The 24,408-nt window shown below is 35.7% G+C and overlaps 8 protein-coding genes across 8 annotated transcripts; 5 read left to right on the forward strand and 3 right to left on the reverse strand.

Moving 5' to 3' along the window:
• Window positions 1–931: 931 nt before the first annotated feature.
• RO3G_07516 (uncharacterized protein) lies at window positions 932–5,867 on the forward strand (the record flags this gene model as incomplete). The annotated part of the gene is made up of 8 exons (XM_067662106.1): window positions 932–1,082; window positions 1,138–1,428; window positions 1,478–1,502; window positions 1,617–2,337; window positions 2,394–2,526; window positions 2,664–5,013; window positions 5,067–5,767; window positions 5,818–5,867. 8 exons carry the CDS (start codon window positions 932–934, stop codon window positions 5,865–5,867), a joined length of 4,422 nt encoding a protein of 1,473 aa, XP_067518207.1.
• A 162-nt stretch (window positions 5,868–6,029) lies between these two features.
• On the forward strand, window positions 6,030–6,420 carry RO3G_07517 (uncharacterized protein; the record flags this gene model as incomplete). Its single annotated transcript, XM_067662107.1, has 2 exons — window positions 6,030–6,080; window positions 6,133–6,420. 2 exons carry the CDS (start codon window positions 6,030–6,032, stop codon window positions 6,418–6,420), a joined length of 339 nt encoding a protein of 112 aa, XP_067518208.1.
• A 2,960-nt stretch (window positions 6,421–9,380) lies between these two features.
• RO3G_07518 (ATP-dependent RNA helicase dhh1) lies at window positions 9,381–11,027 on the forward strand (the record flags this gene model as incomplete). The annotated part of the gene is made up of 4 exons (XM_067662108.1): window positions 9,381–9,422; window positions 9,583–10,308; window positions 10,373–10,553; window positions 10,615–11,027. 4 exons carry the CDS (start codon window positions 9,381–9,383, stop codon window positions 11,025–11,027), a joined length of 1,362 nt encoding a protein of 453 aa, XP_067518209.1.
• A 187-nt stretch (window positions 11,028–11,214) lies between these two features.
• RO3G_07519 (uncharacterized protein) lies at window positions 11,215–11,468 on the forward strand (the record flags this gene model as incomplete). Its single annotated transcript, XM_067662109.1, has 2 exons — window positions 11,215–11,338; window positions 11,389–11,468. The coding sequence occupies 2 exons, from the start codon at window positions 11,215–11,217 to the stop codon at window positions 11,466–11,468; spliced, it is 204 nt and encodes a 67-aa protein (XP_067518210.1).
• Window positions 11,469–11,989: 521 nt separating this feature from the next.
• RO3G_07520 (uncharacterized protein) lies at window positions 11,990–12,662 on the reverse strand (the record flags this gene model as incomplete). The annotated part of the gene is made up of 3 exons (XM_067662110.1): window positions 11,990–12,433; window positions 12,486–12,526; window positions 12,584–12,662. 3 exons carry the CDS (start codon window positions 12,660–12,662, stop codon window positions 11,990–11,992), a joined length of 564 nt encoding a protein of 187 aa, XP_067518211.1.
• A 1,600-nt stretch (window positions 12,663–14,262) lies between these two features.
• Window positions 14,263–15,270, reverse strand: RO3G_07521 (uncharacterized protein; the record flags this gene model as incomplete). The annotated part of the gene is made up of 1 exon (XM_067662111.1): window positions 14,263–15,270. The coding sequence occupies one exon, from the start codon at window positions 15,268–15,270 to the stop codon at window positions 14,263–14,265; it is 1,008 nt and encodes a 335-aa protein (XP_067518212.1).
• A 1,626-nt stretch (window positions 15,271–16,896) lies between these two features.
• RO3G_07522 (uncharacterized protein) lies at window positions 16,897–17,944 on the reverse strand (the record flags this gene model as incomplete). Its single annotated transcript, XM_067662112.1, has 2 exons — window positions 16,897–16,913; window positions 16,951–17,944. The coding sequence occupies 2 exons, from the start codon at window positions 17,942–17,944 to the stop codon at window positions 16,897–16,899; spliced, it is 1,011 nt and encodes a 336-aa protein (XP_067518213.1).
• A 536-nt stretch (window positions 17,945–18,480) lies between these two features.
• Window positions 18,481–20,301, forward strand: RO3G_07523 (uncharacterized protein; the record flags this gene model as incomplete). The annotated part of the gene is made up of 8 exons (XM_067662113.1): window positions 18,481–18,584; window positions 18,649–18,691; window positions 18,839–18,946; window positions 18,999–19,692; window positions 19,746–19,806; window positions 19,986–20,019; window positions 20,098–20,238; window positions 20,290–20,301. 8 exons carry the CDS (start codon window positions 18,481–18,483, stop codon window positions 20,299–20,301), a joined length of 1,197 nt encoding a protein of 398 aa, XP_067518214.1.
• Window positions 20,302–24,408: the final 4,107 nt, after the last annotated feature.

Raw genomic sequence — 24,408 nt, forward strand, 5'->3', positions numbered from 1 at the left:
AACTATCCGATGATCCTAAGGATGTAAATTGGGGAATACGTAAATTATAGCTGTAGTTTAGTATGATGACCTTAATAAAGCAGAAAAGTTTCCATTAGGGATCTTTGTCCAAATTTACGTCTCTTTACCTATAACATTCACCAATATTGCTACGGCTGTTCATCACTCATGCAAAGCGATCTGCTTGAGGGAGCATATTAAGTAGTTTCTCAAAGACATTCTTTAAGAAGAAATGTTTCATATCAAAGTTTTACTCATATTCTTGTTGCACTTTTTTCACTATAAAACCCACATTTGTTCTCAGCCTTCTCAGCATAGGCACCCAATAGCTCTGAATGAAAGCAAAAGTAGAACGCTAAATGAGAAAAGGTACCAGAAATGCTGAAAAGCCGTTTCGAAACTGAAGCTAATACATTTGAATTGTTTGATTCTATTTCAAACATGTTGCTTTGTATTCAACTATTTAGATCCAGTATGTAGGCTGGAGGCTACATATGATGATGCAGGCCCTGTTGATAAACTTAAAAGCCTTGAGGTTGGTATGTTTGACTTGAACAGCTATGTTTTTCCGTGTTGATTATTTGAATAGTTTACACCATTGTTGGTGTCTATCATGTAGTATGCGCAGCAAGAGATTTATCAGGAGAGCATCTGTAGGTCGAATGAAAGATAGAAAAATAAAGTGAACTTGGAGCATATCTGTTTATTGATTTATTGCTGGTAGGCATGACAGATGACACATGGCTTTGGTGGAAGCCCTTAGAATTCGAATAGAAACATTTTGCCTCATAGATTAACACCGACAACATTACTTTTTGCGGATGTGTCGTTTCCGGTGTTCGGAGATTTAAAAAACAAAAGAACTATAAGCAAACAATTAATAAGCATTTTTTTTTTTGACAGGGCTCCCTTTTTCTTTTCCTATTTAAAAATGTCTACAGAAGAAAAGGATACAGTCAAGTTTGTTACAGAAGAAGAAATCAACAAGGCCTCTTCTGAAGATCAACAACAACAGCAAGAACCTGAAGGACAAGCAGCTGCATTTAACCCAGAAACTGGAGAGATCAACTGGGATTGTCCATGTAAGATCTTTTTAATACAACACAAATATGATACTAAGAAATGAAATGTGTATAGGCTTAGGAGGTATGGCAACAGGTCCATGTGGTGAAGACTTTAAAGCAGCATTCAGTTGCTTTGTTTATTCAGAGGAAGAGCCTAAAGGATTGGATTGCGTAGAGAAATTCAAGGCTATGCAAGACTGTTTCCGCCGTCATCCTGATGTTTATGGCGATGAAATTGATGATGATGATGAAGATGATAATGATGATGAAAAGAAAGAAGAGCCAGTAAAAGAAGAAGCAGCACAAGATGCTAGTGTTGTTGCTTCTTCACCGGATGAAGAAGAATATTCTAGCACTAGTTTCAGTAATTGGGTGTCATCTTGGTTTTAGGTGGAAATCTTTTATTTTTGTAGACCTATTTAGAATACTTTTTCATGTGTAATAAAGACTTTATCTGTATTAAAAAAAAAAAAAAAAAAAAAAAAAGGTTCAACGGAGTTGATTTTCTGTCTTTTTTTTCTTCTCTGAATTCACTCTTTATTTTATGTCCAGTAAAAAGAGTGGCAAGACAGCCCCACCAGCTACGAACCCAAAAAAGTCTTTTACAGGAAAGAAGGGTATCGTAAAGAATGGTAATGCAGGCAGCAACAAACCAACCGAGGAATCTCCACAGCGATCTATATTTGGAGATTGGGCAGGCAAGACTCCTCTTTCACTTTTGCATGAGCATTGTCAAAAGAGCAACTGGGAAAAACCAGAATTTGATCTACGACGTAAAAAGGATGGATATATTGGTATAGTTAAACTAAGTCAACGAAATAAAAAGACAGCACAAATGCAGACCGTCTCCTTCACACCACCCGATGAGTTAATCTTGCCTACTGCAGTTGAAGCCAAACATCTGGCTGCAACTTATGCCCTTCACCGAGTCAGATCACACATGCCCTTACAACGTGTCTTACCACCCGCACACAGAACCTACTGGAAGCAGTTTGAAGAGCTAAAGACGGCCAATAACCAGTGGCAGTATGATCCCGATCCGTTCAATGCTCATCCACCCTTGGTGTCAGCTAAAAAGTCTGCAAGGGTTATTCCTACCAAGGACCATGCCTCGGCTGCTGTCCCTATGCCTACAAATACAGCGACAAAGAGACCGTTATTGGATGAAAAGTTATTAAAGGAATGGGAGAATTTGCCTGCAGTTCATATGAATTTAGAGAATAGACAAGAAGTAGAACAAATTATTAAGCGATCTAAAATAGCTTATCAACCTGTAATCACTGATTTATAGATGGAATTCTAATCATTACTCATTCTCTCGATCCCTAGTTACCTAGAAAGCATACAAAGCAAGAGCGCCAACAGTTACTAAAGGAATTGGTTGATATGGGTTTTCGATCTGCTCATGTGGATGAAGCTTTAGATTATTCTCCAGATAGAGAAAGCGCATTAGATTGGTTATGTAAGCCCCCTTTTTTTTTGTATTGCATTTTTCTTTTTCTCATGTTTTATTTATAAGGTTTGCATGTACCTGAGGATGGTAATTGGTCAAAAGAAGGGGATTTGCTTTGAACATCTACTGATTTTCTCTGTGTTTAGATTTACCTGCTAATTTCATGTTGACCACTTATAATCCTACTATGACAACCATTGCCCATTCAACAGAAACACTTGAACGAGATTGGCTTCTGAAACGTATGTGCACTATTGGATATCCTGAAAGTATATGTAAAGAAGCACTTGAACGAATGAATGGGGATGAATCCAAAGCAATCGAGTTACTTCAATGGCGTCTGGGTCATGGCGAAGAAGAGAAGAAGGAGGAAGAGCCGATAGAGGATTTAGAAGAATTGAAGAGTACAAGAGAAGATGAAGCGATTGCGCTTGAATCAATCTATGAAACATTTGAACAAGAGACAGATAAAGAGGATCGATTAGTCTACAGTATCCCACTGAATGTGAAGAGTAAAGAAAAAGTGATTTTGAAGATCATGATACCTAAGCATTCGACATACCCGTTTTGTTTGCCTCTGTTTGTGATTGATTGGCCAGGATTACCAAGTTATCTAAAGTTGGCAATGATTAAAGGTCTGATAGAAGAAGCAGAAAAACATTTGGGTATGCCTTTTATTTATATGTGTATTGAATGGTTGCAAGAACATGCCGATCAGATCATTGCTCATCCACCTAAGCTTCGTGACGTCTCTGAACGATTGACGACACTTGAACCTATCAAACCCAAGAAAATTCAGAAAAGAAAACAATTAAAGAAAAAATCATATATGGACAATGCGGCAGCAGTCAAAGAAGAATCAGAGAGATTAAAAGAGGCCCTTTTGGAACGATTAGGATCTGATGCCTACGCATCCATGGCTCAGGTTCGTTCTCGACTGCCTGCTAATGCATTCAAGGAAAACGTCATCAAGGCTGTTGGTGAACATCAAGTGACGATTGTGAGTGGTGAGACGGGTTGTGGTAAGACGACTCAGGTACCTCAATTCATTATGGATGAAGAAATTATGCAAGGCCGTGGAGCAAACTGTAACATCATCTGTACTCAACCTCGAAAGATCTCTGCGATGGGTGTTGCTGAACGTGTAGCGGATGAAAGATGCGAGACAATCGGAAAGACGGTAGGTTATGCGATACGTGGTGAGACCAAGGTCTCGCGTGAGACACGACTGCAATTTGTCACTACTGGTGTCTTGCTCCGTCGACTTCAGAGTGACTCGGAGCTGGAAGGTGTGAGTCATGTGATGATTGATGAAGTCCATGAACGGTCAGTGGATAGTGACTTTTTGTTGATCATCTTGAGACAGTTACTCGAAAGAAGAAAGGACATCAAGATTGTTTTGATGTCTGCCACGTTAAATCAAGCTCTTTTCTCTGGTTATTTTGGAGGTGCACCAGTGATTGAGATTCCAGGATTTACACATCCCGTTCAAGATTTCTTTTTGGAAGACATCCTAGCCACCGTCCATCATTCTCAAACTCAAGAACACAGTGAGGATACATTGACCAAAGCTGAATGGGCACAATGGCAAATACCTTTACTCAAGCAAGGTTTTAGTGAACAAATCGTTCGTCTCCTCTCACGTTACCGCAACCATCAAAAGATTGACTATGACTTAATCGCCCGTCTGGTGAGACACATCATGGACCATGAGACCATTCAAGAATTTCAACCGGCGATTCTGATCTTTATGCCAGGTGCTGTAGAAATAAAGAACTGTATTGATGCCATTCAAGGATCTGTCGGAGCCTCTGATTCTGTTGAGATCTTGCCTCTTCACGCAAATTTATCCCCTCAAGAGCAAACACGTGTCTTTCGAAAGGTGCCAAACCATGTGCGAAAAATAGTGGTGGCAACCAATGTAGCCGAAACATCTATTACAATCGAAGGAGTCGTGTACGTGATTGATAGTGGACGCGTCAAGGAAACACAATTTGAGGCTGCCAACAGTATGGTTCACTTGGTCGAGACATGGGCCTCAAGAGCATCTTGCAGACAGCGTCGAGGTCGTGCGGGTCGTACCAGACCAGGACAATGCTTCAAACTTTTCACACGCAATACCCACGAGGCCAAGATGAGAGATCAGCAAGTACCTGAGTTACTGCGAACACCCCTTGAGCAACTTTGTTTGACAGTCAAGGCGATGGGACAAGATGATCTCAAGTCATTTTTAGCTCAGGCGATCGATAGACCTTCTATCGCCGCTTTAGAAAGCGCAGTCAATTCGCTGCGGCAGGTGGAAGCGATCGATAAGCAAGATCAATTGACAGCACTTGGTAAACATATGGCAAATATTCCAGCTGATTTAAGAATCAGCAAAATGCTCATCTATGGCGCTGTATTTCATTGTTTAGAACCTATCTTGACTATTGCTTCAATTATGTCATTAAAAAGTCCATTTACGTCACCTATGGAAAAAAGAGAAGAAGCGAGAGAGTAAGAAAGCTTGATTGATAAGTCACCGATGACGCTAATGTTTGTTTATTTAGTGCAAGAGAAAAGTTCAATTTTGGTAAAAGCGACTGGTTAGCGGATATGAAGGCATATGATATGTGGTATGAAATCATTCGATCCAAGGGTATGAAGGCTGCAAGACAGTTTTGTTTAGAAAATTACTTATCATTCACAACCTTGAATGAAATACAAAACCTACGTCGACAATATTTAGAGGCATTGTATGATATCGGATTCTATCAAAAGTCAAAAAGTATGAATGATAACGCGAGTAATTTGAATTTGCTGAAATCTATTATTTTTGCTGGATTGAATCCTAATATCGCAAAGATTAAATTACCAGATACAAAGTACGACAAAGTATTGAGTGGCACAGTCGAAAGAGAAAAAGAAGCAAAAGAGATCAAATATTATACAAAGAATGATGGTCGTGTCTTTTTACATCCTTCTTCTCTTTTATTCACCAACAACAGCTATCAATCTTCTTTCTTGACTTATTTTTCAAAAATGACGACGAGTAAAGTATTCATAAGAGACGGAACTGAAATACCTCTTTATGGAATCTTGTTTTTTGGTGGTCAAATTGAAGTAGATCATTTGGGAAGAGGTCTTAAAGTAGGCTTAGAAGGATGGATTAAGCTAAAGTCTTGGGCTAGAATTGGTGTTTTAGTCAATCAATTAAAACGTTTATTATCATTAGAACTAGAATATAAAATAGAAGATCCAGATCAAGAAGGTAATAATAAAATCGCGTGTACTCTTCATCATTTACTCATCCCTTTTTAGTGTCTGTGGCGCATGCGATCATATCACTCATTTCCAGCGATGGAGTTTAATTATTGTGTGACATTGTGAGGAGAATAAAAGTAAAAAAATTTTCATAATAAATTCGAGTAATTTCTGGTTAATTCGAGTCCCTTTTTTCTTTCCTTTATTTATAAACAACAAAAAAGGCCACCAACTTTAACTTTTTTTTTAAACTTTTTAAACTATAAAAAATGGATCTCAATTGGTGTATTATCTGTGACAATCGTGTAGACGATGTATTGGTAAGTTGTAACAAGTTTATGATTGTTCAAGTAGATTAATCTTGTAATTTAGAATGAATCTTCCCTTTATTGCTCAGAATCTTGCAAACTTAAAGATCAAATGACAAGCATCTCCAATCAACTTTATCTTAACCAACAACAAAAGAAGCCAACAGTAAAGGTTACGCCTTTGAAGAGCAAGCGTCCAAATGCTCCCTCTACTTCTTACCCTTGGGTTCCTCTTTACCGTCGTCGCCGAGGTGTTGTTGTCTCTAAACGTTGTCAACCTGTTGTTGCCAGTTCTCTTACTACTGCCAATGCTCTTTTTACTGCTTTTGGTCAAAAAGTTCAAACAGCTTAAAACAACATTCAAAAAAGCAAATTCAAAAAAAAAATCAAAAAATTGCTTCAACAAAAAAAAAAAGAAAAAAATGCACAAAAACCCTAACAAAAAAAATTTAACAATTTTTTACTAAGGGTAGCTTGGGGAGGATTGTAAATAGCATTATTTTATCCCTTTATTTTTTCTTTTTATATTTCATTTCAACAATTTCATTTTTCCATGATTATTACAAGCCATTTACATACCCACGCCGCCATATATTGTCATAAAAGATTCATTTTCTATATTTAATAAACTGATTAGTCACATCTCCTTTTCTTCAACAGAAAAAAAAAAAAAGAAAAAAAAAAAAGAAAAAAAAAAAAAAAAGATGCTATTTTATTGATCTATCGAGTAGCAAAATCTCCAGTTCTTTATTAAAATATATTATGATGTTCATATAACAATGTTTGTAGATAATTCATATTTTTGTGTTTCAACTATGAGAGTAAAAGGTGTACTTTCGCCATTTGTTTAGTTTCTTGACATAAAATAATATGAGAAGGAACTGAAAGTAGCAAATGCACCATCAACAAACAAAGGCTTTGATTCTTGAAAAGACAAAAATCTCAACAAATGATGTCCAATTTTACTATATTTAAACAAAAAATTTTATTCAAAATAAACTTCATTCAGGAGCACAATATACAATGTATATATTGATTTCGCCTGATGGAGATCAAAAAAAGGAAAAGTAATCTAAAAACTCTTTTGGGATCAAAGGTAAAACGATATAGAGTTAGGTGTGAAATATGCTAGTTAGAAGAAGGAGAGGGAAGCCAATCGAAGTCTTTGCCCGAGATGAGCTGGTGGCGTAGGCGAATCTTTTGTGTAAAGTAGGTAAATAGATTCATAAAGGATGGTGCAAGTGGTTGGATAAACACAGTGGACATTTATCCATGGAAGCTATACATGGTCAAAGATGCGCCCTGTTCGATACTTATATGGTGGGGCAAGGCCATACGATGCTAAGCATTCAAGGTCAATAAGTCCAAACTGAACAAAGCGACAGTAGTGTAAATGGGACTCTTGAGTCGCTTCAGGACTACGCAGATTCAATAAAGGCATGTTTTGTGAGCATGTTGGGCTTTACAATTAATGGGTTCATTGACGAGAATAGGGTCGCGAATGGTTTCCGCAAAGAATCATTTTCTTGTTGTAATTTGTGTATCTCAGCACAGGTAGCAATTAAGTCTGCCTGCAGCTGCTGGAGTTGCTTGCTATTGTGGTGCATAGCAAAGAGTTACAAAGAAAGCAAAAATCTATAGAAAGTGATGGAAAGCAAAAAAAGAGCTCCCCCCCCCCAAATTTTCTATAGTGTTTTTAACTTCTGACAAATAAAAAATTGAATTCAGATGAGTGTAAAGTTATTTTCAGGCATATCAAATACTGGAGAGCGCTAGGAATGCAATAAATCATAGTTTAATCTTGGGTATCTTGACCAGTACAAACCAAGCTTTCTGAAAACCAATTCATAAGATATATAAAAAAATAGAGTTTTATATTTTAGCAGTTAAATCTTAGGCCTTCACCTGTTTCATAACTCTTAAAATAAAAAAATAAAAAAGATGAAGGAAGTTTGGTTGCTCTCAATCTAGCTGTCCAATACGCGACTCTTCAATTCCAGTAGCTGCATCCCCCGTTAGCTTCATCTGTCTTCCATAATAAAGTAGAATAACTTATGTTGGATGTTGTGCATCATTGTAATACTATTATGTCTCAAGTCCTTCGTTGTCTTCTTCTTTTGCTTTCCTTAAATGTGATACATCCATTATGAAATCTCTGAAGTGCCTGCATTCGCTGTTCAGGACTTTTAGCAAACTTAGCGTCCAGATCGATTGGTCATCTGTCAATTCTAATATAACAGAAGAATTCCCTCCCAGATGGGTCCACATAGGTCCCGATGCTGTGCATGGCTCCTTTCGATCAATGAAATGGTCTACTTTTTTGGTAAAGGATGTCTATTATATTGATCACATTTTTGACTTTCTTCATAGAATTCCTATTGTACTTAATAGTTGATACCATTGATTTCTTAAAACAGTTTCTGGAGGCACCAAATCAAACACCAGATGGCAATATTCTGTTCATTTTTTTCGACCGTCCGCTTTCATCGTTTGACTCACTGCTTTATCCTCATGAAATTATAAATAAATGATTGCATGTTCATGAGCTGGATCCTTTTGATACTCTTCTTGATAAATATCAACCGGCTTCCAGCAAAGCATGATCAAAATTTTCAACAGTTTCCTTTCTCTACCAAACCCAGAGTGTACTAAGGCAGATTTACCATAATAAGCTGTCTTGTCGATCACAGTTACACGGCATTCTTGGATCTTTTTATTTCTTTTTTGTGCTTTCCATAATGAACATGAATATTTTTTTGGTCCTTCCTAGTAAAGCAATTTATTTGGCCCTCTTTGGCAAATCGATGTCTAATGGATATCACCTCTTTAAGCTATAGACATGTTCATGCCTTTTTTGATAGATCTCAAACTAAGAACTCACTTCCAATTGAAAAAGTTCTTCTTTCGCAGCTTGTATTATTCATGCAATTTGGTGAATCAACTGGTGACAGCCCTTTGAATAACGAACCTTTTGGTCTCATTAAGCAATAACGCCATAGCAGTGCTTCGTCGCACCTATCATGAAAAACTGGCGTCCCGAGAGTGTCAACAACAGCAGCACCCTATGCGATCTATGATTGACAACGATCGTAGCCTTGTCTTCTCCTATATTATTGCCTTTTCTTCTTCAACCTTTCACTTTGTATGAGTCACCAATTTAAATCAATATCCGTCATTGAACGGCACTGGAATAAAATGTCTTGCAAAAAAAAAAGTGACAGTGTGTGAATTATGTCATCAGATTTTTTGTTTATTGTACGCGAGTTTATTTCCTTTTGTTTTGTAAACGAAATAAAATATTGAACAAGCATCATGGCTACTTCACAACAATCAAGGTCAGTTCAAAAATCAACAGTATGTAAACTATCAAGTCTAATTCTTTTTATACAGCAATCTTGATAGCGACAATTGGAAGCAACATCTTTCACTTCCAAGAAAAGATACTCGGCCACAGACAAAAGTATGGGATTAGCCTTGTCCTCTTTTCTTTTAAATTAATGATCCAACTGTTTAGGATGTAACGGCTACAAAAGGAAATGAATTCGAAGATTATTTCTTGAAGAGAGAGTTGTTAATGGGTATTTTTGAAGCTGGCTTTGAACGACCTTCACCTATTCAAGAAGAAGCCATTCCAATTGCCTTAACAAACCGTGATATATTAGCCAGAGCTAAAAATGGCACAGGTAAAACAGCTGCCTTTGTTATCCCAACGTTAGAAAAGATCAACAACAAGATGAATAAGATTCAAGCACTCTTGCTTGTTCCTACACGTGAATTAGCGCTACAAACAGCTCAAGTATGTAAAACGTTGGGCAAGCATTTGAATATTCAAGTAATGGTGACTACAGGTGGTACCACCCTTAAGGACGATATTATGCGCCTAAGTGAGGCGGTTCATGTGGTAGTTGGTACACCAGGCCGTATCTTAGACCTCGCTTCAAAAGGAGTTGCTGACTTTAGCCAAGCAAACACGTTTGTTATGGATGAAGCAGATAAATTATTGTCGCCAGAATTTACGCCCGTTATTGATCAACTCATTAGTTATTTTCCCAAAAATCGACAAATCATGTTATTCAGTGCTACTTTCCCGATGATTGTAAAAACTTTCAAAGACAAGCATCTGGCTAAACCTTACGAGATCAATTTGATGGACGAGTTGACTTTACGTGGTGTAACACAATATTATGCTTATGTAGAAGAGAAGCAAAAAGTTCACTGCTTAAACACGTTGTTTTCAAAGGTAAGCGATAATAAAAGAAAAGTGAAGAAAAAGGATAAAGAACTCAGCAGAAAACGTTATTTAGCTTCAAATCAATCAATCAATTATTTTCTGTAATTCTACCAATCGTGTTGAACTGCTAGCTAAAAAAATCACTGAATTGGGCTACTCATGCTTCTATTCTCATGCAAGAATGCTTCAAAGTCATCGAAATCGTGTTTTCCATGATTTTAGAAACGGCGTCTGTCGTAATTTAGTTTGTTCAGGTAATAGCAAGAGCAAATGTGTTTTATAATATGGTACTAAAGAAAAGATTTACCTTGTTAGATCTTTTAACGCGTGGTATTGATATTCAGGCGGTAAATGTAGTCATTAACTTTGATTTTCCCAAGAATGCCGAGACATACTTGCATCGTATTGGTCGTTCTGGTCGTTTCGGTCATCTTGGTTTAGCTATTAACCTGATTACATATGAAGATCGATTTAATTTATACAAGATAGAACGCGAATTAGGAACTGAGATTCAACCCATTCCACCAGTGATTGATAAACAACTTTATGTTGCCCCAAATACTCTCGAAGAAACTCAAGTTCAGCAACCTAATCGGCAATTGGCCCTCGCTACTCGTCAACAGCAACAACAAAGAGAATTTCAACCAGAACAGCAGCAACGAAGAAACCAATCCTCTCGAGGTGGTTACAGAGGTGGAAAGCATCCAACAGGATCAAGGGATCATTAATTAAAATCTTAGTTCTTTGTAAATAAGTTTAGAACACATTTACTTTCATTTGCACATATATTCTTTTCGTGTGAAAACAAAAAAAAATAAACATCTTGATTCTAGAAGCTTCAGATAATAAGTCCGCTGTGATAAAACCCATACATAAAATTATCCTTTTTTTTTTTATTATTTTTGCTGAAGCAACATGTTTCAAAAGATTGTCAATTTCTGGTTTTCTTCTTTTATAACCGAACGTCTCTTAGCTAGTCCTTTATTTAACCGTATGGCAGCTAAAACGCATCACCACGTCTCCAATATAACTGACAAAGGTATTTTTCGCATTATTTTTTTCATTATTATTTCTAATTCGTCTTTACAGGTGTAAAAACTGGTAGTGAATTCATGAAGGCATTCAAAGAAAACCTTGAAAAGGAAGCTAGAAACTCTGGTAGAAAGTAAAGAAAAAGATTTCTTTAACAAGATTTGCAATACTTTGTTTATTATTTATATTCATATGATTGTTATTGGGAAATTTGAGGATGCCTGGGACAGACCTCAGAGTTATATCCTAACATTAATAAACTATTTATTAGAAGATATGCAATATAAATCAAGCTATTTGCATATACAAAACAGACATTGCATTTTACAAAGAAATCATACTGAAACAAAAGGACAGGGCATGTAGCTTAAATTTTTTGTACTCGTGGGCAATCACTTATAGTTAAAAGTAATTACACTGTCCCTGGTCGATTATATTCCCATGTACAATAACAATAACATTACAACAAATCTGTAACTTTCTCTGTCAAATCCTTCCTACACACATCAAAGCCAGCTCATCATAAATGCTTCATCAGAAGGATTTTTCTTATTTATTCAACTTTTAATAAATGAAGCACCTTGGACAACTATTGTCTATTGAAAGATACATTTTCAGTATGTTTGTCCAACTCATAACTTGTTCTTTTCTACCTTGATTATGAAGCAAATTCGTTACTTTTTGATTTATTTTCTGTAATTGACTTGACAAAGTCATTATCTGCTCCATTTTCTTCGCTGAATAAAGCAGTAGCTTGATTTTTTTCTGCCAATTTCACCTTGTTGAAGTCCAAAACGCGAAGTTGAGGGAATTTATAAATGACATAAAGGCGGTAGTGCTGTTTCTTCGCGACAGGATTATCCAACAAACTTAAGTGAGTCAATTTTTTAAGTTTTGTCAATGGCTCTAAATCACCTAGTTCGTTGATTAAATTGTTTGTCAAGATGATGGTGTGAAGATTAGGAACATATGTTTCTAAACCACTTTCAATTTTGCTAATACGATTGTTGTTGAGCAATAAGCTTTGGAGTCTATTTAAACGAGGGAAATTTCCAAGTACACGTAAATCATTATTTGTAAAGTCAATGGCATCGTTTAAATCCTGCATTTTCAATTAGCTTATGAACGATATCTGCTTTTAATAGCTTTTTTACTTTAGTCACACCAAGGTTTTCGATGACAGGTATTTTCAAGTCTATGCAAAGTTTTGTGAGTCTAATAACATACATTAGCGAAGAAATCATAAGCTAACCTCTAAGTATAAGTTCACGGTCACCCAAAGGGTTAATGTGTGAGATACTATCAGAAAGCAAATCTGCAGTTAACTTCATTATTAATAATATCGCTATTCGTTAAAAAAAAGAGAGTGACAAATAATATTGAATTCATTACGACCAAAGTGGCTTGTAAATTACGCCAGAAATACTCTAGTCTTTTATGTTTTTTTTTCCCCTGACTGCTAGACAGAACCTTTTAAAATGAGTTCAATTCAACTAAATAACCCCCTCAATATTGCACTCATTGTAGCAAGTCTATCAATACACTTTTACTAGTCATTGCCACGTAAATATACTTAATTATCAACCTCTCTATGTTTGAATACAACTGGTTATTTTCAAGGTCGAGATAAGTTAAATTTAAAGAGCAATCGACAGAAAGAAATTGTATAATTATTTAACTCTCGGACACATCTTGTAATGCAACGGCTAGCATCAGACATCTATCATTGATCCAATCAAAACTTATAAAGACCTGTTACGGCTTGCCAAATTTTGCAAATGAGCAATCGACAAACAGTACACTAATTGTGCCATAGCCAAACAGGCAGCTGATAAACATCAATAGAGTGCATTTCAAAGCAAATTATTTACAAAACTACATCTCTTTAAATAGGTTTTCCTTGCGTTGAGTACATGTTTATCCTTGAAAACAAAGAGATGTTTTCGATGTTTGAGATTGCATCTTTGACGTAACTAAATCCACGAAAGATTTTTTGGAGCCTCCTACTTCACCTGGATTGCTTAAAATAGATAATGTCTGCTTGTCGCATATGCTATGTCATCGATGAAGAGCGTAGAGCAGAGGAGTTTATCAGAGAACCCTTAATTGATACAGACGACTCGGTGTATTCAGCCTCAGAAAGACAAAGAGAATGAAAGCATTACGCTTCAAGTGATCTTTTTTCGCTTCGTTCCCTCTTTATAATTGTGTATACAATCGTTTTATCTTTTCTATACCTTCCTTATATTTTTTTTTCTGTTTGAAATCTTTTACACTGCTTTTTTTTTCTTTCAGTTTATGCTTTTTGGCTTATGTCTGTAATTTTATGCTATGTATTCTTTTTTTTTAAAAAATATATCAAAACAAAAGTGAATTCATGAAAAGCACATTTTTATATTAGTCACAATATACGAAAACTGTAAGTCTTGATTTTAAAGAACATCGGTTAATATTGTAGTAGGTAATAAGCTGTTCCTTCACGATGTAGCTACACCATATTGATAAAATTGAGCTTAATACAGCTGCACAATGAAATATTTTCAGTTTGCATTCTATCAAGATTATTATCCCAATACAAGTCAATTAAATCTTAAATAGCGCTGAAGGCATGATTTAAATGGCAATAGCATACACAAGGTTCTGAAAAGATACAGCCAAAAATAAATATGTATTTTCGCCAAAATTGGTGTGCCATTTCAACTTTTTTCATTTTTTCATATGCCAAATGGTTTCCTCGTCATATACAAAATAAGTGAAAAAAGAGTATGAACAATGAATCTTTAAAATCTGCCATTTGAGACTTTCAGTACTGTATCAATTCCCGCGTATTAAATAAACATTTTTTATTTACATAGATTTTTTACTGCATAATTTTTTAAAAGAGTATCAACAATATTATTATTAAAAATAGGATTTATATATGCTATGTGATTACTGAGGCACCTGTAAATAAGCATAAATGGCTCTTTCACGACATTGAGTCCATTGTGATTGATAAGATTGCAACCAAGAAATGACAAGTTCCAATCGATCCACGAGTGAGATGGTTCTCAATAGCACATAAGCATCGTTTATTGGGATCGGCAAGACAGTAGCAGTCCACCAGCAAACAGCAGCAGGATTTTCACGGGTGGGCATCGGTCCATGCAAGGAGACCATGCTCTCGAGCCAAAGAGGACCTAAAAGGCCAGCGGTTTGAGCATGAAGTAGATGAGAGGGTATAGAAGAAGGCTGTGCGAGGTATTGAATATGTTGTGAGATGGTATCGGCTAATTCAATAGCATATTCTGTGATATATGTGTGTTGAACCAAAGCATCCTCGTTACCAGCACACTCGATGCTTAATGGAACAAGGCTCGATTCACCCAAAATTTCAAAGTCGGCCATCAACCTTGATTCTTTGTCTTGGTAAGATTTGAGTCGGAAGCGATCCATACCTACGACATCAATCACAAGAGCACCATTTTGACGCTGAATATTCATGACTTGAAGTAGAGTACCAAATTTGGCTACTTGGGGCTGGCTACGGTGAATAGACGCCAAACAAGGACAGTGATATTGACCACAGGTCATGATGGATTCTTTAAGCATCGTCATTTGAAAGGGCGTATGGATAAGCAATTGAGTGTGTTGACCAGGAAAGATGACTTGATCAGAAATAAATAGAGGCACGTTGGTTTGATGGTTAAAGCCATTAGGATGGGAAGGTAAGGAACCTAACAACTGAAGCTCTTTAACCAATCGAGATAAAGTATGATTGGATGACTGAGAGACTAAGTTGCTATATTTGGGTAAAGGACGGCAACAAAATGAGCACGCATCATTTTCAATCTTGGAGCGCAAGACACAAGCTCTGCAAAACGTATGACCGCATGGTGTGGTGATAGGATCCGAGATGGAGTGATGGCATGATGAGCAACTTAAAAGTGGAATGATCATTTCAGGATCAATTTGTGTATTGTCTGTTTCCTCTAGAGTGATAGACTGATGAAGAATATGAGTGAGTTGGGTGATGGTAGCATCTTGTGAAATTTCAGGTCCAAATAGATGGGTTTCTGCATCGCAGTGTGGAGCAGGGCATTTAAAAACTGATTTTTTAATAGAAGATGGGCTGCTGATTGAGAAGCAGTGTGCACAAATGGTGTACCCGCAAGAAAGTGTAATAGGATCTATTAGAACATCTCCGCAAGCAATACAAGCAAGTGTTTGTAGAAGATTAAATTTGTTAGACATGATTGTGAATGTGTAAAAAATAAAAAAGTAGAATTAAATTCTTTTGTGGTTTATATATGTCTTTTTCAAGGTCAATCAATGTGAATCAAACCAATCTACAGAAAAACTCGATTTACATCCAACTGTCGATTTCATCAGTCAATTTTATCCCTATTCTAAATATGGAAAATGACATTCTATTTTTGGGGGACTTCTATAGAAATAAAACTCAGAAGGTTTTTTTGCTTTATAAAAAAAACATAACAACGAATAATTATATTTGCAGAAAAAATAAATTTACCAATGGTAAATATTCAATGATTGCTTATTTGTTAATGATTTGTAAGTCACTTATTGGTATGACATTATATTTTTTTTTGGTCTATGAATCGTTATGATAATCATAGAACATGCAATAATCCAATCCTTCATGATTATTTCTCTCCTTTATAACAAATTCATGTGAAATAAAAAAAAGAAAAGAGGATTTTATTTAAGCTGCATCTAATAAATCAAATACATTATTGCTTGATATAATTTGCTTTGATTTCTTTCCTGGACGCAGTGATGTATTTTTTTGTTTATTTATTCTTTTTGGTTTATCATTGGTTATAGTATCTTGTATATTGTAATCAAATATATCCAATATTTTGTTATTCAAGTCATTTATAATCACCTTGTAAACATTCAAAAATAGTTGCAAAGACTCCTTTGGTAATAGAGATCTAATACTAGCCCCGTTTCGTGTCTTCTCTAGGTAATAGTGAAATGCAAGTCCATCATACATATGGGCTAATGGTGCATGAATTTCAATATCGAGGATTTGTGAGAGAAGATGAGATGAATACAAAACATTTTGAAACTGCGCTGCAAGATGAACCGATCGCTTTTTCAGGGCGACTGCTTCTATCACAGGTACTTGATTACTTTCTAAACAAGGAGACAAAGAATGTAGGGTAGATAGGATGATGGCAATAACTTCGTGGTTGGTAAGCTGATTATTTTCTTCTCTTGAATAGTAATGAATCATATATCTAAGGCAAAGTATCAAGTAGCATAGGCCACCGTTCTTTTCAAATGGCTTCATATTCACTTTGTTGATTTTATGAACCAAAAGAAACCAAGACCACGCATCGGTTTCAACATTTCTTTTTCTGACAGACAGCTGTATAGCTTCCAAATGCTGTTTCTTTCGTATATATTCAGTCACTTGGTATTCTTCCAAATTCATCTTTATTCTTATTTGCTCATAAATTTCTTGTCTTAACGTTTGACTGACCAACCAACTTGATTCTCTTTCTACATCCTCAAGAAATATGCTTGACCAAAACGTCTGGTTCTTTATGATCTCCATTACCAATCGACTCTGGCTGTTTTGATCTACAAATAAATTCCCAACTTCCTTACTCTTTTGTGAGATTAAGAATGGACTATCAGGACTATATTGACGAATTGAGTTCAAGATCAAACTTTCAAGTTCAGTCATCTCAATCTGTTTTGCATAACGTCTATGGATTGCAGGCATCAACGCTTTCAAAACATTCTTTATCACATCTCCTTCGCTATTTCTATTGATAAATTCTGATACTATCCTTGGCCAACTTGTCTGGTTTTTTCCTACTTGAATCCCTTCCTTATTGCACCATTCAACAATAGCATATCGGCACAGTTCTCCATCTAAATAATCGTTACCCATAAGTGTACCTAATAACGGTAGGCTCTGTCGATCCAACCTTAGCAATTGTGCCAATCTATCAGGATAAAATACACTGGCTGATATATGTTTGCTGTTACCATCATCAATTGGTATTTTCAAGGTATTGAGTGGAATGTATCCTTTGCCTGTATTAGGATATATGTACATGTCTGAATCCTGAGATACAATGTATCCATCCTCTTTTTCTGCCATTTTAGCCACTTCTCCATCTGCCTCAGCATCACATATTCTCACGTAGACTTGCAGATCTCGAAGGGTTTGTAAAATAACTTCAAATGTCAGTGGTGGAATTAAAAATAATTTGCTCAAGTGTTCTAAATCTCGGTTCGATGTATTGATGGATTCCAAATGGGACATGACCAGGGCACAACGTTGAATGTACGATCGGTGTCTCTTTGTTCGAGTCTCTATTTTATCAGCAGGTAATGCACCATCAAACAAGAATATGGGCTCAATACCAGCATTCTTTAACTTGTTGATGATTTGTACTATGACACAAGCTATAGTTGCATATTGACCTCCATAGATCCAATGGGTTCGATATTCATAGGCACAACTGTAAACAAATGCATTGCCATCGAAAATGAAACGATCTTTTATATTGACTGAATTTAACTTCCATCTTGTTGCTTCAGTTAAAGAAGGGTGTGATTTAACAAATTGTGAAAGTCCATTGATGCCCATGCGATCTATGAAAAAATAATAAAAAAAGAGTTTTTTTTTTTTTTTTTTTTTTTTTTTTTTCCATGCAAAAATAAAAATTAAAGTCAACTGATCCCTCAAAACACAACAAAACCAGATTCAATAGTCAATTGTCTCCAGCTTTTTCTCCCAGTATGAAAACTTATACATTCAATGAGATATATTGAAGTGAATTATATATATCCTCTGTACATTTTATCAATCAACGTAATTCATATTTGTCTTTAGTCTTCTAAAACTCCAATATGTTAGGCCTGATCAGTCATATAAATTTATCATAAAATCTTCGTCTGCTTTTACTACATGAGTGAAGAATGATGGCGATTAAAGTGTCCAAAAGCCTCAAAAATAAAATTTCTATTCGTCTAAAAAATACTTTTTTTATCCAAATCTTTTGATCATGTCGACTTAAATCTGATTGTATTTTAGCCCATATAATCTGAGCTTGAAGAAAAAAGGAATTAAAATTTATGCTGTTTTATCTCACTTTCTCCTTACTTTTTATTATTAAATAACAAATGGGTGCTGCATTAAGCTGTGTGGCTTTGCCTGCTTTAGGCTCTCTTGGTACATGGATTGCAAGCTGCTTCTCTGCTGCTGCATGCTCCTTGGCTTGTAAAAGGTATATGTGTACACAACTAGCTTTGAAGCCTCATGAAGTTAATCGTAAAGCAATACCATGATAGCTGCAATTGTAACAACTCGGTAGCTACTCGTATAGGCTATGCTGTAAGTTTTTTGTTGAAATAATAGTCTTTCTCGAATTTTACTGATTACCTTTTTAGATCATTTTCTTGTTCAACTCTATTGTAATCTCGCAGTCTTTGTTTATACACTTCTTTATTCTAACAATGTCACCACCTTTTTCATTTTTAGATAGCTTGGCTAATGTTATCAGACTGGGCAGTAAAGCAAATTCGAAAACTCACTTTAGATTACCTAAAACTCAACTGTGCTGAAGGAACATGCTATGGAACTATTGCAGTAAAAATTGTCTATAATTTCATATTTCCTTTCTAAAATAGATATGATACAGGTTCACCGTGTTTGTTTCGCACTTGTCCTTTTTCACACTTTACTTGGTTTATTACTACTCGGTGTTCACAACAGTCGACAGAAAAGGTCCTCTTTACAAAATGGTTGGTGGGGACCAAAAGTTTTCTGCTGGCTAAGCTTACTCGTTGCTTCCTTTTTTATACCGAATGAATTCTTTCGAGTTTGGGGAAATTATATTGCTCTGATAGGAGCAGCCATGTTTATTCTCTTTGGTCTTGTGCTTTTGGTTGATTTTGCACATAGCTGGACTGAGCGTTGCTTGGAAAACATGGAGTACTCAGAGAAATGGAAATATATCTTAATTGGTGGTACATTATTCTTACTTGCATCATCTGTAACCTTGACCGGAATCATGTATGGATTCTTTGCTGCCCAGGATTGTTCCTTGAATCAGTTCTTTGTGACATTTAACCTTGTCCTGGGCTTGTTGATCACCTTCTTGTGTGTCATGCCGTCTGTACAGGACGCAAATCCAAGATCAGGATTATCGCAGTCCTCCATTGTGATCATTTATTGCACCTATCTTGTTTTATCAGCCGTAGCCAATGAACCAAATGATAAAGAGTGCAATCCTTTACGAAAATCACAAGGACCTCAGACGACATCGATTGTTTTAGGAGCTTTGTTTACTTTTTTGGCTATTGCTTACTCAACAAGTAAGGCAGCTACTCAAGGTTTGATCAAATAAAAAATAATACAAGTCCCTCTTTCTCAATGATTAAGATAGGCATAGAAGGAACGGGTACTTCGCCGAGTAGGGAAAATTTGATTGCATCTGTTGAAAATGGGTAATTAAAATAATAATAATAATATCGGAAACCTGTGTTTGTAATAACTCTTGTTAGATCTCTTCCTCGATCAGCATTATACAAAGATGATAGTGATGATGACGATGATGATAGTCGGGATGATGAAAGGCAGGGAGCTGTCTATAACTATTCTTTTTTTCATTTTATTTTTGCTATAGCTGCTATGTATGTAGCTATGCTTTTAACAAATTGGTAAAAAAAAAGAAATAGAAAAAAAAAGATTTTTCATACTGATAACTATGATTTAGGAATACTATTATCTCAGAACAGGCCAACTCTGGAGAAGATACATTGATTCGTATTGGACAGAGTTATACTGCTGTATGGGTCAAGGTTGTATCTGGTTGGATATGTTATGGTCTTTATAGTTGGAGTTTGTTAGCTCCTGTATTTATGCCAGAGTGGTTCTTAGTAAGTGATGAAAGAATAAGAAGGAAATAGTAAACTAACAGATTTATTTAGGATACTTATTAAGTACTTATTCTTTGTCAACATCTACCAATGCACTTTTTCGATACCAAGTTTTTATTCATCATTTCATCAGAATAAATTTCCACTTAGCATATAAAAATTAGTTATTTATCTGACATCTATTCAAATTCACTACGTATAAACTAATGTTGTTCCAGAAAGCTCTCTCCAGTATAAGGGTCACATAAGTGGATATAATTAGACGAGATATCACTTTATGCTTTACTCGTTTATTAGAACAACACATTAAACCATAATGACATGGTGCTTTGTTTTAGGAAAGGCGGAAAGTAAAGAGATTAAATGTAAACTTTATTTTTTTTTCTCTTTAATTTTTAACAGTGCTCTTCTAGAAGCAGCACTAGAATAAAACCATCCTACACACATAAACAAAAGCAGAAAAAGTAGCATCCTTTATTTAAAGGGATTTAATTTTTTCTAAATACAAGGTTCTTTTAAGCGACTTGAAGGGTTTCTGTTGCTATTTAGCTTCAAAGTTTAATGTATGTCTCAAAAAAAAAAGCAACTTTAAATTTGGCAGTGTATGCCATAAAATGATTTTTTATTTGTGCTAATTTTGAAATCAAAAGTGTGTCAATGATTTTTGAGAAAAAGTACATTGAGAAGCGAAAACAGGAATGTATGCGAGCAAATAGAAAAATGCACGACTGATATGATGGAACGTATTGCTGCTGATGTGTTAGAACTGTCATCCAAGATAACAGAATCGTCAGACAAGCGACGACGAACAAGGATCTCAATCAAAGGAGATTTCAGCGGTGAGGATGTCACAAAAGAGCCTCAGCAACAAACTACATTTACGGAACTAATTTTGATTTCGCAGGAACTCGAAATCGAGTATGCCAAGGGCCTGTTCTGATTACATTGTACATATGTGAAATACTATAAAACCCTTAGGTTTAAGTACGCTTGTAATCATTGATCTCACAGATAGTCGTTCGCATGAGCTCAATAAAAAATCGCTGGGCGAACAAGAATTCAAAAAACTTTACGAACCGACTGCCATTCTTTGGCAAAAAGGACCTGCATGCAAAAAATTGTTGGATGCACTGTCAGTAGACAATGTTGATTCATGCGACTTATGTGAGACAATCCTCATGCCAATGATAGAAGCAAAGTCTGTCACCTGTTGATCCACTATGACCTTCGTGTTATCAAGGCTATAGTTGGTCAATGGTATTTCAAATAGAATATGCACCAGAGGCAGCAGTATCTAACTGACTTTTTTTACGGATCGACCTTATATGCTCCCTCCTTCATCCCCTATTACAATGGTATGTGGTGAAGGGATCAGAGCAATCTTAATTCTTCAAAATTTGCTTACAAGATTTAATGACTGAGTTAAACTTAACTGATAAGCTTTTACAAGAAAAGAAAAAAAAAAAAGGAGGGGGAAAGAATTCCAAAGATACCTCATACACATACTGAAGATTTTTAGAATTGAGGTAGAGGTTGAAGGAACCAATTGTCATAATTGGGATGGTATCTTGAGCACCATGGGCGGCTGTAGCTAGTCAATGATGATGTTGATCGAATTTGCCTATGGTTTTGGTGAAAGGGATGCGAAAAAATTACAAAGTGACACAGACAAGATCTACCGCAATGCAGCACGTCTCTTGAGCTAACCAAAGAATGCACACGGAAATCAAACTCATATTGTTACCGTCTTCACCCTTGATTATCACATTTATTTTGAACCCTTGATCCTAATGAATGATCTCACTTACGTCAGAAATTGAATAACTGAAATTGAAGGTCTCTATTCATCAATTGATTTGAACAATGCTATAAAGCAAATGCCAAAAATTTTTGCTTGGCGTAATGCAGTCATAAGCTATATCAAGTAGGGCAAATCTCCCAATTATGATATCAACCTTGGCACTCACACAATTCCTTTTTTTTTTTTCATTCTTTTTTATTATTTTTTTTTTATATGCTGTTACAGTCTACTACTCTATGTTTCATTTTGTATTATTAGTTTGATGTTTTGTCATTGTTTTGTACCTCTTTTCATTTTCATATTTTGAATACAAATATTGTTTTCATTGTTATAACATCAAACAATCTTCAGACAGAGACAAATACATGCCAAAATAATATATCAGAAATGAAGTGACTTACAAAAAAACCATATGCACAAAACAATATAGAGCAGCAACACAATTCTTTCATTCAAAAATGGCTAACGTCACCAAGTGCTGGACACACGACTGTAAGATATAGACGGGGCCTTTATATTTATAAATGCAAAGCTCAGTATTAATAATACTGATACGAGCACTACCTTAGTTCCCATGCATGGATACAAATTTAATGTGAAGGATTTTCCAGAGCCTTTGTTTGTCTAAATACTTATGACACTACCAAAAAAAAAGCTTTTGAAGCCACTAGGCTACAAGTGATTAGAAGCTTCTCTGATCCTTGTTATCAACTTCTTTTCCAGGTACTTGCTGCGTTTTACTTTACTCTTACCAACTGATCAAAATTACTTAACTGGATTAGGCTCAGGAGAATATGAAGATAGACAAGCATATAATAACCTCAGATCTCGATAAACTTCAAACGAATAGATAGGAGCATTATTCATGACTAGATGATAACCATTCTTGTGTGAATACTGGTCCATTTCATTTATTATGGCCTTCAGAGACCAACATAATGTCTTGTAGCCGTCTCTTTATCCATATGCCCAACATCGTCTTCTTGCTTCCTCTTTTTATTGAATGGAGTTGGAAGACTCATGCAGCATTTTCTCACAATATGATTCACGGTGCTTTTGGATACTGTGAGACCTGTGGATGCCTGTATCAATTACTCAATTGCATGTTCTAAAACAGCTAATGGGTTTTCATCCATGCACTCTAGAATAAATGTTTATGCTCCCTATTGAAAGGACATGGATAATCAATCTTTCTATGTTTCTCAAAGATGGCATAAGGTTTCTCCCATACTGTCTAACGCACATTTATGCTTTACGAGCATGGACTACCAGTTGCTTTGCAGCAGCAAAAGCACTCTGGCATTTTCAAATGACAACTTGAAACCCCCCCCCCACTTTGTCCTGACCAGTGGAGAGTGTTTAATTACGCTTGGTTGATGCTGCTCTCATAGCATCTTTGGTGCTGCCCTTTATGTCGTCTTCTATCTGTCTTGCTATCTCCTTCTTGCGGCAGTTTAGACAAACACTGCGTATAAAAGTTCAATATTTCAAAATCATACTGCTCCCTTGTCAACAATGCAATTCACAAGGCTCGAACCTGACATACTTGTCGACAATAGTCCCTTTCTGTCTTTATTCAAAAATTAAGTGCTCATTATGATAAAGATCCCACTGTAATGATGACAACAAAAGAAAACTCGAGGACGAGAACACAGACACATTTTATATATCTCAAAAACGTCCAAATTTCTGAGACAAAACATCCTGGGAATGAGACATTGAATTTGTCAATGTGGCGACATTTATTTTGAGAACTCGCAACACCTGCTTATGGAAGAATGCGACATCAATTTCCAGCCAATTTATAAAAAAAGAAAAAAAAAATACATTTAATACAAATTCACTTGCTGGAAACAGTATATCTACTAAATTAAGAAGCTACTGTTAACTTTAAAAAAAAAAGGATGCGCGAATTTAAAGATCATTGTGCGGTAATTCATTTTGAAAAACCTGTAAATCAAATTAAGGCGATTTTATGTTGATTAATTAACGTTCACAGTCTGCTATTAAATCCTACCTTGCTTTATTATATTGTATTATTCACAACATGTGTTAGTATGTTTTTCTTTCCCTTTGAATGTCGGGATTAAACTAGTCCCATTTGAGTATGGCATCTAAATTAGGCGAATCCGCAGCAGTGATATAAGGGATACCTTTGTGAATTTCATCACAGAAAACGAATTTATGATTAATTAGAAGCAAGCACGTTAATATATGAGCTGAGATTAAGGAGAAAGAGAGAGAGAGAGAGAGAAAGGTTTGATCAAGCTATTTAAAATTTCTTTTAGTTCCTTTGGTTGTAATTTTTTTCAAAAAAAGGTTTTATGAATGTGTTTTGGGAGAAACATTGCCGAGATAGTCCAGTGTTT

Source organism: Rhizopus delemar, genomic scaffold (assembly GCF_000149305.1).
Source record: "Rhizopus delemar RA 99-880 supercont3.5 genomic scaffold, whole genome shotgun sequence".
Lineage (NCBI taxonomy): Eukaryota > Fungi > Mucoromycota > Mucoromycetes > Mucorales > Rhizopodaceae > Rhizopus > Rhizopus delemar.